The 16,347-nt window shown below is 37.6% G+C and overlaps 1 protein-coding gene across 3 annotated transcripts in view; it reads right to left on the reverse strand.

The window, feature by feature from the left end:
- Nucleotides 1-1,986: 1,986 nt before the first annotated feature.
- The window catches only part of PSMA8 (proteasome 20S subunit alpha 8), a 57,980-nt gene continuing 43,619 nt past the window's right edge, over nucleotides 1,987-16,347 (reverse strand). For all 3 annotated transcript variants that reach the window (XM_004387762.1, XM_004387763.1, XM_004387761.1), the window contains exons 5-7: nucleotides 10,079-10,198; nucleotides 9,900-9,962; nucleotides 1,987-2,079 (exon numbers count right to left, since the gene is read on the reverse strand). In XM_004387762.1, the coding sequence (XP_004387819.1) occupies nucleotides 1,987-2,079; nucleotides 9,900-9,962; nucleotides 10,079-10,198 (276 nt within the window). The remainder of the gene's footprint in view (nucleotides 2,080-9,899; nucleotides 9,963-10,078; nucleotides 10,199-16,347) is intronic.

Below are 16,347 nucleotides of genomic sequence, written 5' to 3' on the forward strand. Positions count from 1 at the left end.
TTGTGCCCATTCCAAAGAAAGGTGATCCAACAGAATGTGGAAATTATCAAACAGTAACACTAATATCACACGCAAGTAAAATACTGCTGAAGATCATTTAAAAACAGTTGCAAGAGTCCATCAACAGGGAACTGCCAGAAATTCAAGCTGGATTCAGAGGAGAATGAGGAACCAGGGATATCATTGCTGATGTCAGATGGATCTTGGCTGAAGGCAGAATATACCAGAAAGATGTTTACCTGTATTCTATGGACTATGCAAAGACATTAGACTGTGTGGATAAGAAATTATGTATAACATTGAGAAGAAAAGGAATCCCAGAACACTTAATTGTGCTCGTGTAGAACCTGTACAAAGAACAAGAGGCAGTTGTTCAAACAGAACAACAGGGTACTCCATGGTTTAAAATTAGGAAAGGTGTGCGTCAGGATTGTATCCTTTGACCGTTCTTATTCAATCTGTATGCAGGGCAAATAATCTGAGAAGCTGGACTATATGAAGAAGAACAGGGCATCAGGATTGGAGGAAGACTCATCAACAACCTACAATATGCAGTTGACACTACCTTGCTTGCTGAAAGCAAAGAGGACCTGCAGCGTTCATTGATGAAGATGAAAGACTACAGCCTTTATATGGATTACACCTTAACAGAAAGAAAACAAAAATCCTCACAACTGGACCGATAAGGAGCATCATGATAAATGGAGAAAAGACTGACGTTGTCAAGGATTTCATTTTACTTGGATTCACAATCAACACCCATGGAGGCAGCAGTGAAGAAATCAAACAAGGTACTGCATTGGGCGAATGTGCTACAAAAGACCACTTTAACAAGTTAAAAAGCAAAGATGTCACTTTGAGGACTAAGGTGCACCTGGCCCAAGCCATGGTATTTTCAGTGGCCTCAGACACATGTAATAGCTGGACAACGATTAAGGTAAACCAAAAAATTGATGCATATAAATTATGGTGTTGCTGGAGAATACCGAATATACCATGGACTGCCGGAAGAACGAACAAATCTGTCTTGGAAGAAGTACAGCCAGAATGCTCCTTAGAAGCAAGGATGGCCAGACTTCATCTCAAGTATTTTGGAAATGTTATCAGGTGAGACCAGTCCCTGGAGAAGGACACCAAGCTTGGTAAAGTAGAGGGTCAGCAAAAAAGAGGAAGACCTTCAATGAGATGGATTGTCACAGTGGCTACAAGAGTGGGCTCAAACATAGCAAAGATTGTGAGTATGGCACGGGACCGGGCAGTGTTTCGTTCTGTTGTACATAAGGTCACTATTAGTCGGAAATGACTCGACAGCCCCTAACAACAACAACAATTGGCTTTTGTTTTTGTAACTATTAATATCCTTTATTTTCCAAAATGTAACCTCCTTACAGGCCTTAAGAACATTCTTTTTTGTGGATCATATGGATTAAACCCTCTTTGTAGGTAGGGATTACTTTTTATTTTTCTTTTGTTCCTCTAAATAAGCACAGTACGCCAAGAACATAGTAAGTACACAGAAGGAACATGTAACAAACCTAACATACTATACATACTTAAAATAGAAATCTAAACTAAGAATATATGTACTCATTTCTCTTATGTTCATACAGCATTCTGTTCAAATATCTTTATAAACTCTTACCACACTTTAACTGCCTATTTTGATTAGCCTTTCAATGAGCGAAACAATATACTACAACTTACAGTGAAAAATGTAAACAGAAATCTCTAACTAAAATTCAACATTCAAACTTCACCAATTACTAATTTTTTAATTAAAAATCTTTTTTCCTAGTATCCTTTCAGAGAAAATCTTCATACTAATCTACTTTTGTCCATGTAATGGATTGAAGACAGCCATAAATATGTTAGTCTCAAAATATCGTAGCAAATTTAATGCCGCAAAGTAACTTATCTCCTCTAAAACTTCACTAATTCTAAACAGTATAACAAAACATTAAAAACTCTCAGTGTCCATCCTAAGAATTAGACAGTCTTCTTTGATTTCTTCTTCTCTGCTTCTTCCTTTTCCTTTTCTATTTCTGTTACTTGCAATTCAATTTCTTTAGCACTAAACATCTACAATGAGAAAAAATTTAAAAAATCAATTTGAATTATGCCAATAGTTTTTAAATATTTACAATATGAAGGAACCAAATTATATTTTACAGACTTATATTTTCTACTTATAACTATACTTTACAGCTTCAAATATGTAATTAAATGTTTTAAAAGATTCAAAAGCAACACACTTGTAACAATTATGGACAAAATCAGAACTGTGACATATCCACTATCATTGTGCTAAAAAAGAATGCAAGGCAAATGTGATATTGCATTGTATATCCTATATATGTATGTAACTCTGAAAACATTCTAACACAAGGCTTATTCTTATCCATGAGCAAAAAGAAAAAAAAACAAAAAATCAAACCCATTGCCATGCAGTCGATTCTCACTCATAGCGACCCTATAGGGTTTCCAAGACTGTAAATCTTTATGGGAGCAGGCTGCCACATCTTTCTCATCGGCGGGTGGATTCAAACGTCAACCTTTCAGCAGCCGAGTGCTTAACCACTGTGCCACCAGGGCCCCTTGTCCATGAGCAAGTAACTCATTATTGAAACCCCCTCCACCTGCACCATACTATGTGCTTCTCTGATAGGATGTAACTATTTTATCAGCTTAAAGAATAGCCAAGAGAGGTAGGGGAAAGATGATTTGTACTTTTCTGTTTACTTCTCCCTCACTAAGCAGAAAGCAAAAAGAGTTTTTAGTTTCTAAGAATTCACAATATAATTTTGTCTGTTCTACTGCTTCTGAATGGATCCAAGGCTACATGATTGCTGCTATAAGAATATTTCATTGAAGTTAAGAAATTTGTATATAAAGACCTAAATGTAATGATCTTAATACTGAAAAAAGATTATCTATAAAACAAACAAATGAATAATCAACTTTCATGAAACGACAAAGTTTCAAACATGTTAGTGATGGGAGTGTTTTTAGCGATTAGTACAACACCAGACTTTACACATAAGGAATTGAGACCCATGAAATTAAGTGGTTTGGCCAAAGACTGACAAAGAGTTAAAAACCAGATGACCCAACTCCAAAATTCTTTTCATTTCACCAATAAGATGTGTGTAGGAATGCCTATACTTGTCAATAATCTCTATATAAGATATAATCTAAACATTTTATGAAGTGGATTATCTATGAAGCAATTATTGGGAGTAACATGGGATCTAAAAAATAAAGAATAATAATACAGTTCCCGTCACCAACAAGTCCACAGTTTAGTGGGAAAAACAGACATATAAACAAATCATTATGTTGCAATAAAAACCTGAACAAAGTGATGTGGGAACACAAAATACAAAGTGACACTACCTGGAAATGAAGTCGAAGAAGACTTTTTAAAAAATGGGGCCAGGCTAGTGAACATTTCAAAATTAAGGAGGTAGCCAACTACACCAAACTAAGCCCTTTACTTGTGCTACATGCACATAATTATAATAATCAAATGGTACTAAAAAGCTTATAATGAAATATAGTGGTCCCTTGCTCTGCCCCACCCCGCTTCCCTTCCACCCTTTACTCAGAGGCAAGCACACTCAACTCTTCCAGCTGTGTCTTCTGGTTTTTATCTTCATATTTTTAAGTATTATGATTTCACTATTAATTCTTTATTTTAGACATTATCTAATATAGTAGATGAGAATTCAGCTATTTTACATCCCCTTCATCTTTCTCAGGAGCCCTGGTGGTACAGTGCTTAAGAGCTTGGCTGGTAGTGCATATCCACCAGTGGCTCCTAGGAAACCCTATGGGACAGTTCTACTCTGTCCTATAGGGTCACTATGAGTCGGAATCCACTTGATGGCAACAGGTTTGGCTTAGTTTTTGGAATCATTCTCAAGGGGAGCCCTGGAGGTGCAGTGGTAAGAATGCTCAGCTATAACCAAAAGGTTGAAAGTTTGAATCCACCAACCATTCCTCAGGAGAGAGATGTGGCAGTCTGCTTCCCTAAAGATTTACAGCCTTGGAAACCTTATGGGGCAGTTCTACTCCATCCCACAGGGTCGCTATGAGTCAGAATCGACTGGACGGCAGTGAGTTCGGGTTTTTAGTTATCTTTCTCCTCCAAAATAGTCTTATAACACAATATTTTTATATGAATAGTTTTTTATAGTAGTATTATGATTAAATAATTATTGTTCACTGCTGAAACAAGTAGTATATTTTTACATTCCTTTCTCATATAAATTCTTGTTTCCTGAAGCAGATAGAGGCCTTTTTTTTTTTCCTTTTAATCATTGGTTAGTGTTCTATATGCCTATTGCTAAAATTTTCCAAACGTTCCAGCAGATTAATCATATACCAACTAACAATTTTTTCAAAAGTTCAAGTACAGTTCCCAACAATTTAATTTTTTTGGAGATTTCTCACTGTATGCTTCTGACTTCCTACTTTAATCTGTAACAGCTGCTCCCTAGGACTTCCCTTTCCTGTGTTTTAATCACTATTTCCTGGGACCTGTGCCTTTCTCTTTCTTGGTTTACTCCTTTGTTTTGCTGGAATACACCCTCTAGTAGCTTCCTGAAAATGCCAGGGAGATAATATTTTTAAGACCTAGCATGTCAAAGAGTGTTTCTGTTCTCCCTTATACTTGATTAAGTTTGATTGGACACAGAATCCTAGGTCGAATACCATTTTTGCTCAGCATTTAAAACACTGCTCTGTTGTCTTCTAGCTTCCAATGCTGCTGTGAGAATTCCAGTGCCACTCGGATTCCCTTTTCTTTTTATGTATCCTGAACCTCCTCCAAGTTCTTCAGATCTCTTTATCCCCGGTGTTCTGAAACCTTTTGATGAATATCTGTGGATGAATCTTTTTCATTTACTGTGCTAAGTCCTTGCTGAGACCTTTGGATTTAGAGACTCACATCCTACAGTTCTAGGAAATTTTCCTATTTCTTTGAAGACTTTTCTCCCCACTTAAATCTGTTTTCTCTTTCTTCCTCAGCTGCTAGACTTCATGCACTGATCTAATTTATCTTTTCTCTGGTTGTTTATCTCTACATCTTTGTGTTTTATTTTCTAGGAGATTTCCTTGATTTTACTTTTAATTCTAATTTTCCTATTGAGCTTTTAATTCTGGCTATTTATTCTTAATTTCCAAGAGTACTTCTGAGTTCCATTTCTTTTTTTTAATGTTCTCTCATCTTTCTGAGGTTATTAATCATAGTTTTTGTGTTGCTATTATTTTAGATTTCTTTTGCGTCCTGTAATGCCTGTTCCCCCCGTTCCCCTTTCTCTCTGTTTTAGTCTATTTTTCATAATATCTGGAGATCCTTTGCTAAACTTTAATATTCATGTTTAGAGTGAAGTACTAAAAAGTGAATGGAACCTCTATGTATATAGTGAGGGAAATCAACTAGTGGGCTCCCTGCATGTTGATCAGGTGGTGAGGTTAAGACTGGACATTTTTTTACTGTTACTGTAGGCTTTCTTTTTTTTTTTTTTTTTAAGAGTTATTTAGTTTCTCCAGAGAGAAATCTTCCAGTCTTCTGCTAAGGGATAAATACTGTGTTCTAGAAACAAAGCATGAACTGGGGCTAGGAGGTCTGAAGGTCTGACCATTTAGTAATCTCTGATCACTTGTAGGGAGGTAGAAAGATAATCAAACTGGCTTCATGGGGTGAGAGAGGGAAATCTGACTGTCTGTTTTTTGCACAGATGTTCAACCAATCTGTTTTTAGCCTCTGGCTTTAGCTCTTTTCCATCTTATTTCACCCGTAACACTGGAAACTAAATGTACCTGGTTCCAACAAGTCCTGATTTTTTATGGGATTTTGCCTATCATCATTAACCCCCTATGTAGGCAGTAAGGTTTCTTTTTCCTCTGTTCTACTAAATCAGATACACTCATCTTCTGCTTCCCATCTTTAAAAAAATGTTGACATCACTCATGAGAGATCTTTACGGTTTATACCTTTTTTCTCTTTTGTTTACTATGATCCTTTTTTTGTGTTCTTTTGTTTATGATTTATGTCTTTTTTGCTTCCTTTTACTGCCAGTTTAGTTGTGTTTGTAGAGATTGAGAGAGGGAAAGAAACACACGTAATCAATTCACTATGTTTAACTAGAAATCTACCTGCATATTACATTTAACTACTTATTTAAAATTTCAATAATTATATTTTCATTTCACATAGGTTTGGTTCAAATGTTTATTATCTGCATACTCTATACACTCTCAAGTTGAGAAACTGACATAAAAATTGCTCCTGAGTGGGTAATAACCCTGGGGTACCTTACAGAAGCAAACTCAAAACAGTCTTGAAGAGATTTTCCTACAAACCAGGCTGCGTGAGGTACTCACAAATAAAGTTCCATTTAATATGAGCTTATCGTCCAAAAGTATACACCTATCGCTCACATATCTGTATACTAAACTCATCCTGTATACTATCGATACTATAAGTACATATAAAATGATTAAAGATATCACATAATAAAAAGTAAAAAGAATAAGATACTATTAAAAAAAATTAGGCAGATTTGGAGAAGAACAATGTCAGGATTCTTCTTTTAGAATTTTTCATCAAAGGTAAAAAGACACAGTAGCTGCTTTTAGCCAGAATGACTCTAAAACTGACCAAATTCTGGTATATATTCATTCTCCCTGTCCAATATATATGTAAACACATAAAGGCATATTATATCTTCCTTTAAAGATAAAATAAATTTAAGAGTACCATTAAATGAGCATCTATTATGTGTATCACCTAACATACCAATATCTCATGCTCTCTCATTTACTTATAACAACAACCCTCTGAGGTAGTTATTTTTAGCCTCATTTTTCACATGAATAAACTGAATATTAAAGATGGGAATAATCTGCTCAAGGTCATACTGTTAAACAAATGTTTCTGCTGGAACTTAAACCCAGGTCATTTCAACTCTAAAGGCTATGCTCTAGAGACTCTGTCCTAGAGCCTATCCTGAAATACCATGTTGAATGATAGTGCCAGAACAAACACCAATCAACCGTTCATAAATAAAAATACATGTTTAACTGTGTCTGTATCTATCAATTTGTGTATGTATGTATGAGATATGGATGTAGAGGAGACTCTGGCCTCAGTGTTTTCTGTGTCCCTGTGGTGTTAGCACATCTGTCCCCTGGACTCTCGCAGTATGGGCAACTTTACAGACCAGTCTCCATCTCCACACTCTGATCAAGCAACCTGGTTGTTAATGTGGGATCACGCAGGGGCAGATGTCACTGGCCTGCTCCTGTTTCTCTTATTTATCGAAACTTTGCTGTTGTCCTATCCTTGAATCCTCATCCATTTGTTGAATAATAAAAGGTAGAAAAGTGATATCAAAGCAACAACAACAAAAGAAAAACCCACTGCTCCACACAGCACCGATTTTAACACTATTGCTCCTTGAAATATTTTCCTTAAAACAAAATGTAAATATAAAGCAACCTTTATAATATACTTTACTATAGATGTCCATGCTTTGAGTGCTTTTGTGCACACTCGGCTGAAGAGACCTAGCTGGCAAACTACTATACTGTACAGTTCTACCTAACGAATGATAGTAAACCACATTTCAATGCTCTTTAGCCAATGACTCCTCTATCACAACGTTCTGAACAATTTACTCATCACACTGTTCTGAACACTTTATTTTGTGGTCTAGTAGTTTAACCATAATGGCTGATAAAAGGTATATAAGTAATTAGACATGCCACAAAGAAATATAGAAAGGTTACAAGCTTAGGTACTAAAATTCAAGTCTTACAAAGACTCAAGGCACCTTCAAGGAAAATTTGAGAAAACAGAAGATGAACAGATAATCAGGAACAAATGCATGTTTATCTTTGTTTTTTGACATTATGAAGGATAACATTATTTCAGAAGTCTGGAGGGCCAATAATTATATAAATGGGAGCTCAATGACACTGGCTGGAAACATGGCATAATTGCAAAAGATCTGAAGAGAAAGGGAAAGTGACTGCAGTATATGATGCAAGGAATGACTCTCCATAGCGATATACTATAGAGACCCTCATATAGGACTGGTTCAGTAGGGGTTCCTACTTATAGAAACATGTACTAAATGGGGTAGACATAGAGATCTCAGCATCTCTATGTCTTCACAAAGGGGTACATAAAGGATTGCAATAAGGACATACAAATTAGTGAATATTAGCCAACAGAAACAAAACAGAAGTCATCATGGTATCAACGCACACTAATGAATATTTCATGCTTATAACTGAGATGCACAGGTGTCAATAACATTTCCTTTTGATCAACAATATTTTACTTTCGTCAAAATTCTTTATACTACAGACATTTTCTCCTCTTCAGTTAATGACTACTGAAGCAATTGGTGAAAAACAAGGCTCAAGGATTTGACAGAATACCAACTGAGATTTTTCAACAAACAAATGCAATGTTGGAAGCACTGACTAATCTATGCCAAGAAATTTAGAAGACAACCGCCTGACCAACAGACTGGAAGAGATCCATATTTGTGCCCATTCCAAAGAAAGGTGATCCAACAGAATGTGGAAATTATCGAACAATATCATTGATATCACACACAAGTAAAATTTTGCTCAAGACAATTTAAGAACAGTTACAGCAGTATATCGACAGGGAACTGCCAGAAATTAAAGCTGGATTCAGAAGAGGACATGCAATGAAGGATATCATTGCTGATGTCAGATGATCTTGGCAGAAAGCAGAGAATACCAGAAAGATGTTTACCTGTGTTTTATTGACTATGCAAAAGCATTCGACTGTGTGAATTATAACAAATTATGGATAACAATGTGCCGAATGGGAACTTCAGATTTTTAATTGTACTCATGAGTAATCTGTACATAGACCAAGAAGCAGTTGTTACAACAGAAAAAGGGGATACTGCGTGGTTTAAAATCAGGAAAGGTGTGCACCAGGGTGGTATCTTTTCACCGTACTTATTCAATCTGTATGCTGAGCAAATAATCCGAAAAGCTGGACTATATGAAGATGAACACGGCATCAAGATTAGAGGAAGACTCATTAACAACCTGCATTATGCAGATGACACAAGCTTGCTTGCTGAAAGTGAAGAGGATTTGAAGCACTTACTGATGAAGATCAAAGATCACAGCCTTCAGTATGGATTACACCGCAACATGAAGAAAACAAAAATCCTCACAACTGGACCAATAAGCAACATTATGATAAATGGAGAAAAGATGGAAGTTGCCAAGGATTTCATTTTACTTGGATCCATGATCAATACTTATGGAAGCAGCAGTCAAGAAATCAAAAGACACACTGCACTGGGCAAATCTGCTGCAAAAGACCTCTTTAAAGTGTTAAAAAGCAAAGATGCCACTTTGAGGACTAAGGTGCACCTGACTCTAGCCATGGTATTTTCAATTGACTCATATGCCTGCAAAAGCTGGACAATGAATAAGGAAGACCTAACAAGAACTGATACCTCTGAATTATGGTGTTGGCAAAGAATACTGAATATACCATGGACTGCCAGAAGAATGAACAAATTTTTCTTGGAAGAAGTACAGCCAGAATGCCCTTAGAAGCGAGGATGGTGAGACTTCATCACACGTACTTTGGACATGTTATCAGGAGGGACCAGTCTCTGGAGAAGGACATCATGCTTGGTAAAGCAGAGGGCCAGCGAAAAAGAGGAAGACCCTCAAGGAGATGGACTGACACAGTGACTCTAAGAATGGCCTCAAACATATCAACAACTGTGAGGATTGCTCAGGACCAGGCAGTGTTTCATTGTGTTGTACATAGCATCACTATGAGTCAGAACTGACTTGACAGCACCTAACAACAGTTAATGACTTACCTTCAAAGGTTGATTTCTTCTTATTACAGCAAGTTCAATGTTTTTTCCACCAGATTGGACAACCTAACATAGAACAAGTGCAATATTAGAATTACTTTAGCAAATTTTGTGTTTTAATAAAAAATTGGATGAAAAACACAAAACACAATTTATTGAATGTGCTGTATTAGATCACTTACTTCTAGCAAAGCTCTTATTGCCAATTTGATAGCTTCGTTGTCGTTTGCCATAGCGTCTTCTGTGTAATTCTTTTCTAGAAATTCTCTAACAGTTTTAGCACTTCGGCCTATTGCATTTGCCTTAAAAAATAAAAAGTAATTAGTATCAGTGCAATATGAATGAATTTATGGTTAAGTGAAGTTCAGGAGTTTGGAGTTTGCTCCAGCATTCCTTAGTATAATTACAAAATGAAAATTGTAGGTTTGAAAACTCAGAGAACACTTAAGTAGCTCATTTTGTTACCATATGAATAATCTATAATGGTAGCATAACTTTTACTTTCAAATACACCAATGCTTTGTCCTAGCCAATGCTTTCAATTAGTTTAATGGTTCCCAAGTCCTTAATAACCAGAAAAGATTGAGGTTGGAACCCCAAAAGATGTGGAAAGTAAGGGAAGTATAAGGCTTTGCAATATAGTGCAGAAAGAAAAGAGAAAAAAGACATTAATGTGAACAGGAAAGCTGTTTACATAAACAGGATTGAGCATCAATTTCATAGAACTCGGAAGAAAGTATAGTGGTCACCTAATTATTGATTATCTTCTTTGACTACATAAGCAAGAAGAGTCTCTTCTGTTCCATTCCGCATTTTTCTCTGTTCCACAGACTTTTTCATCAAATGAAAGAAACAAATGAGTTTCCCTCGTTACACAGCTACAAACAGCAGACAGCATGTTCTTCTAATTAAGTCTAAATATCAAGACTAGTAATAATGATAGTCATAATAATGATGCTGATAATAATTATATTAACATAACATTCATGTACCAGGCACTATGCTAAGCATTTTACATGGATTATCTAATTTAATCATCACAAAAACAATATGTACTACTGCTAACCCCAATTCATGAGTGAGAAAATGGAGGTTTGAAAAGGTTAAAAAAGGATTTTTCAACCTCAGTACTACTGACGTTTTGGGCCAGATGTCTTTGTTGTAGGGGCTGTTCTGTGCATTGCAGGTTGTTAAGCAACATCCCTGCCCGCCATTCACTAAGATGCCAGTAGTACCTGACCCCCAGTTGTGACGACAGAAAATGAGTCCAGACATTGCCAAAAGTCCCTTGGTGGGGTAGAGGCAAAATCATCCTGTTTGAGAACCACTAGGTTAAGTAATCTGCCCAAGATCACACAGGGAGGAAACAGAAGAGCTGGTATTTGAAACTACATTGTCTGGACAGACTTCCCAAGCTTTTAAAAAAAAAAAATTTAATATTTTATTGTGTTTTTTGTGAAAAGATTACACAGCAAATTAGGTTCACATTTAGCAATTTCCATACATAGTGTTCAGTGACATCGGTTACATTTTTCACAATGTGTCAACCTTCTCATTATTTCCATTCTGCTTGTTCTGTTTCCATCACTCTAGCTTCCCTGCTTCCCCGACCCCTTACCTTCTCATCTTTGCTTTAGGGTAAATGTTGACCATTTGATCTCATATATGTGATTTTGTTAGAAGACCACAGTACTCAGGGTTGATACTGTTTATTTTACAAGCCAGTTTAGTTCCAAGTTTAAAGGGTATCCGAGGATGACAGTCTTGGGCATTCCTCTAGTCTCTAACAGTCCAGTCTCGCCTTTTTTAAGACTTTGAGTTTTGTTCTATATTTCTCTTCCATTCTATCCAGTACTATCTATTGTGTTTCTGGTCAAAATGGTTGGTAGTGGTAGCCAGGCACTATCTACTTCGTGTCTCAGGATAAATGAGGCCGTGGTTTGTATGGGCTACTAGACCTGTAAACTAGTTTCTTCTTTGAGTCTTTGGTTTCCTTCATTCTCTTTTGCTGCAGACAAGTAGAGACCAGCAGCTGTATCTTAGATGGCCACTTGCAAGCTTTTAAGACCCCAGACACTACTCACCAAACTAGGATGGAGAACATAAACTTTATGAACTATATATAATGCCTAATGACCAAGTTGTCCCACGAGAGCCAAAGTATGACCTTGATTATATCCCAGCTGAATTTAGAGACCATCTCAAGAATAAATATGACACTTGAATACTCATTACCAAAGACCAGATGAGTTGTGGAATGATATTAAGGACATTATACTTGAAGAAAGCAAAAGATCGTTAAAAAGACAAGAAAGAAAGAAAAGACCAAAATAGATGTCAGAAGAGACTCTGAAACTTGCACTTCAACATCGAGTAGCTAAAGCAAAAGGAAGAAATGATAAAGTAAAAGAGTTGAACAGAAGATTTCAAAGGGTGGCATGAGAAGACAAAGTAAAGTATTATAATGATATGTGCAAAGAACTGGAGTTAGAAAACCAAAAGAAAAGAACATGTTCAACATTTCTCAAGCTGAAAGAGCTGAAGAAAAAATCCAAGCCCTGAGTTGCAAGACTGAAGGATTCTATGGGGAAAATACTAACCAACACAGGAAGCATCAAAAGAAGATGGAAGGAATACACCGAGTCACTATACCAAAAAGAACTGGTTGACGTTCAACCATTTCAGGAGGTAGCATATGATCAGGAACCAATGATACTGAAGGAAGAGGTCCAACCTGCACTAAAGGCATTGGCAAAAAAACAAGGCTGCAGGAATTGACAGAATACCAACAGAGATGTTTCAACAAATGGATGCAGCACTGGAAGTGCTCACTCATGTATGCCAAGAAATTTGGGAGAGAGCTACCTGAACAACCAACTAGAAGAGATCCACATTTATGTCTATTCCCAAGAAAGGTGATCCAACAGAATGTGGAAATTATCAAACAATATCACTAATACCACACATAAGTAAAATTTTGCTGAAGATCATTCAAAAGTGGCTACAGCAGTACATCTACAGGAAAATGCCAGAAATTAAAGCCGGATTCAGAAGAGGACGTGGAACTAGGGATATCATTGCTGATATCAGATGGATCCTGGCTAAAAGCACAGAATACCAGTAAGATGTTTACCTGTGTTTTATTGACTATGCAAAGGCATTTGACTGTGTGGATCATAACAAATTATCAATAACAACTGCGAAGTATGAGAATTCCACAACACTTAACTGTGCTCATGAGGAACCTATACAAAGATCAAGAGGCAGCTGTTGGAACAGAACAAAGGAATACTGTATAGTTTAAAGTTAGGAAAGATGTGTGTCAGGGTTGTATCCTTTCACCATACTTATTAAATCTGTATGCTGGCCAAATAATCCAAGAAGCTGGACTGTATGAAGGACACAGCATTAGGACTGAAGGAAGACTCATTAACAACTTGGGATATGCAGACAACCCAACCTTGCTTGCTGAAGGTAAAGAGGACTTGAAACACTTACTGACGAAGATCAAATACCACAGCCGTCAGTATGGATTACACCTCAACATAAAGAAAGCAAAAATCCTCACAAATGGACCAGTAAGCAATATCATGATAAACGGAGAAAAGATTGAAGTTGTCAAGGATTTCATTTTACTTGGATCCACAATCAATGCCCGTGGCAGCGGCAGTCAAGAAATCAAACAATGCATTCCATTGGGCTGCAAAAGACCTCTTGAAAGTGTTAAAAAGAAAAGATGTCACCCTGAAGAGTAAGGTGTGCCTGACCCAAGCCATGGTGTTTTCAATCTCCTCATATGCATGGGAAAGCTGGAAGATGAACAAGGAAGACAGAAGAACTGACACCTTTGAATTGTGTTGGCGAAGAATATTGAATATACCATGGACTGCGAAAAAAACAGACGTGTCTTGGAAGAAGTACAGCCAGAATGCTCCTTAGAAGCAAGGATGGTGAGATAACATCTGACATACATGGGACATGTTAGCAGGAGGGATCAGTTCCTGGAGAAGCACATCATGCTTGGTAAATTAGAGGGTCAGAGAAAAACAGGAATATCATAAAGGAGATGGATTGACACGGTGGTTGCAACAATTGGCTCACGCATAAGGACTGTGAGGATGGCACAGGACTGGGCAATGTTACATTCTCTTGTACATGGGGTCCCCATGAGTCAGAACTGACTCGAGGGCACCTAACAACTGTGTAATCCATGCTTCAGTGACCCAACCAAATAAAGTATTAGATACTTTCCTAACTTCTCGAGCTGAAACACTGAATGAAGAATCTGTGCTTAGTGGGCACATATCAATAAACTCAGACTGATCCATCTTTATGTTCCTTGTACCATTATCCCACACTCTTAATAGCCATTCCCACATATATTCTCCAGGTTTACGTCTGAAACATAGAAGCCAAAATCGGTGGTGGGGAAGTGTTTTAAGAACATTCAGCATTGTCTTGTAAAGCAGCTGCCTCAGGTGATGCCCCAGGCAATGACTCAGACAAAGGTTCTTTAGACACAGCTGGGTTAATCTCATTAGATGGGGTGGAGGGGCTAATGGTTTTACTGGGAAGGGTGGTTTAGCAGACAAATGGAGTAATCTCTTCACAATGGAGAGATAGGGCTGGTTCTGTTGGCAGGCGTGACTGAATAGAATTTAGGGGCTCAATGTCTCCAGCTTCCTGATTATCTGCTCATATGTCTCCATCCCAAATTTCCAGATTCCATTTCTTCCCAATCAATGCCCTCACTTTAACTTCAGACACCTCTTGAGGTTTGCAATTAATTGGTGTCATAATTCAGCCTGTCTTATGATAAGACTCTGGGTTTGGTTTTCGGCAATCTCAGCTCTATTACTACAAGAAATAAGGCTTTCTTTCAAGGCACAAGTGGAAACTTTGAGGTCGTTTATGCGGCACTTGAGCTTTGACTCTAAAGCCCTGAGCTCATCTCTTTCTTTTACCAGTTTGTCTACCAAAAGTAGCAGCAATCAACCAGCTTCCTTACGCTTCTCATTACTTCCAAAGTGTATAAAAGTATCACACATGCAATCACCCAGAGCCTTGCCTTTCACCAATACCTAATCTACTGGTGATGGTATTTTGCATATTTGTATTGCCTCCTCATGCCATGATTAGCAGTACCCTCTTTAATACTGGAAGCAGAGTCATCAACATCTTTAACACTAACCAGATTTGAGAACCAATTTAGAAAACTCATCCTTACAATTTTGTTTCTGTAGAACCACTCTCAGTACCAAATGTCTTAGGCTGAGTTCTCTAGAAAACCAAAACCAGTAAAGCATATAAACATATATATAGAGATTTGTATCAAGGAAATGGCTCATGTGGTTGTAGAGACTGGAACGTCCCAAGTTCGTGGGTCAAGATAGAAGCTTCTCCTGACTCAGGTAGCTGCAGGGGCTGGCAAATCCAAAATGAGCAGCTAAGAGCGCAGGGCTCTTGCTCACAGGCTGCGAAGATCCACAAATCCCAAGACTGGCAGGCAAGACCACATGTAAGCTACTACCTTAACTCCCAAGACCTGGAAGTCACACAAACAGGAGCCAGTTGCAGGATCCAGAGTGAGCAAAAGCCCCTGAGCCTTGCCAGAATGTCCACTTACATTCAATGGAGGCCATAGGTCCAAGGAAACTCCCTTTCAAATGACTGGCTACTCACAGCAGATCCCATCATGGAGGTGATCACATTATATCAAATCTCATCATGGAAGTGGCCATAACATCATTCGACTGCCAAACTGCATTAACTGCGAAACCACTGGGAGTCGTGGCCCAGCCAAGCTGACACACAACCTTAATCATCACACTCATTTCACTCTGTAGAATGTCTTCTAGATTCATCCATGTTATGTTTCGAGGACTCATCATTATTCTTTGTAAGGGCACAGTATTCCATTAGACATATGTACCACAATTTGTTTATCCATTCATCTGCTGATGGGTATTTAGGTTGTTTCCATCTTTTTTCTATTGGGAATGCTGCCATGTGCATACGTCTATTTGTGTCACTGCTATTAGATCTTTAGGGTATAACCTAGGAGTGGGATTGCTGGATCATAAGGCATTACTATTTCTAGCTTTTGGAGGAAGCACATAACCATCTTCCATAGTGGTTGTACGATGTTACAATCCTACCAGCAACGGAGAAAGTTTCCTATCTCCCCACAACCTCGCCAGCATCTGCTGTTTTCTGTTTTATTAATCAGTGCCCTTTTTGCAGGGGTGACATGGTATCTCACTGTGGTTTTGATTTGCATTTCTCTACTGGCTAATGACCGCATCTTTTCATTTGTTGGCTGCTTGAATGTCCTCTTTGGTGAAATACCTGTTCACATCCTTTGTCCATTTTTAAAAATTGGATTGTATTTGTGTTGCTGAGTTGCTGAAGTCTTCTATATATTTTAGGGATTAGACCTTTATCAGATGTT

The sequence above is a fragment of the Trichechus manatus genome, unplaced genomic scaffold, assembly GCF_000243295.1.
Source record: "Trichechus manatus latirostris isolate Lorelei unplaced genomic scaffold, TriManLat1.0 scaffold00193, whole genome shotgun sequence".
NCBI classification, from domain to species: domain Eukaryota; kingdom Metazoa; phylum Chordata; class Mammalia; order Sirenia; family Trichechidae; genus Trichechus; species Trichechus manatus.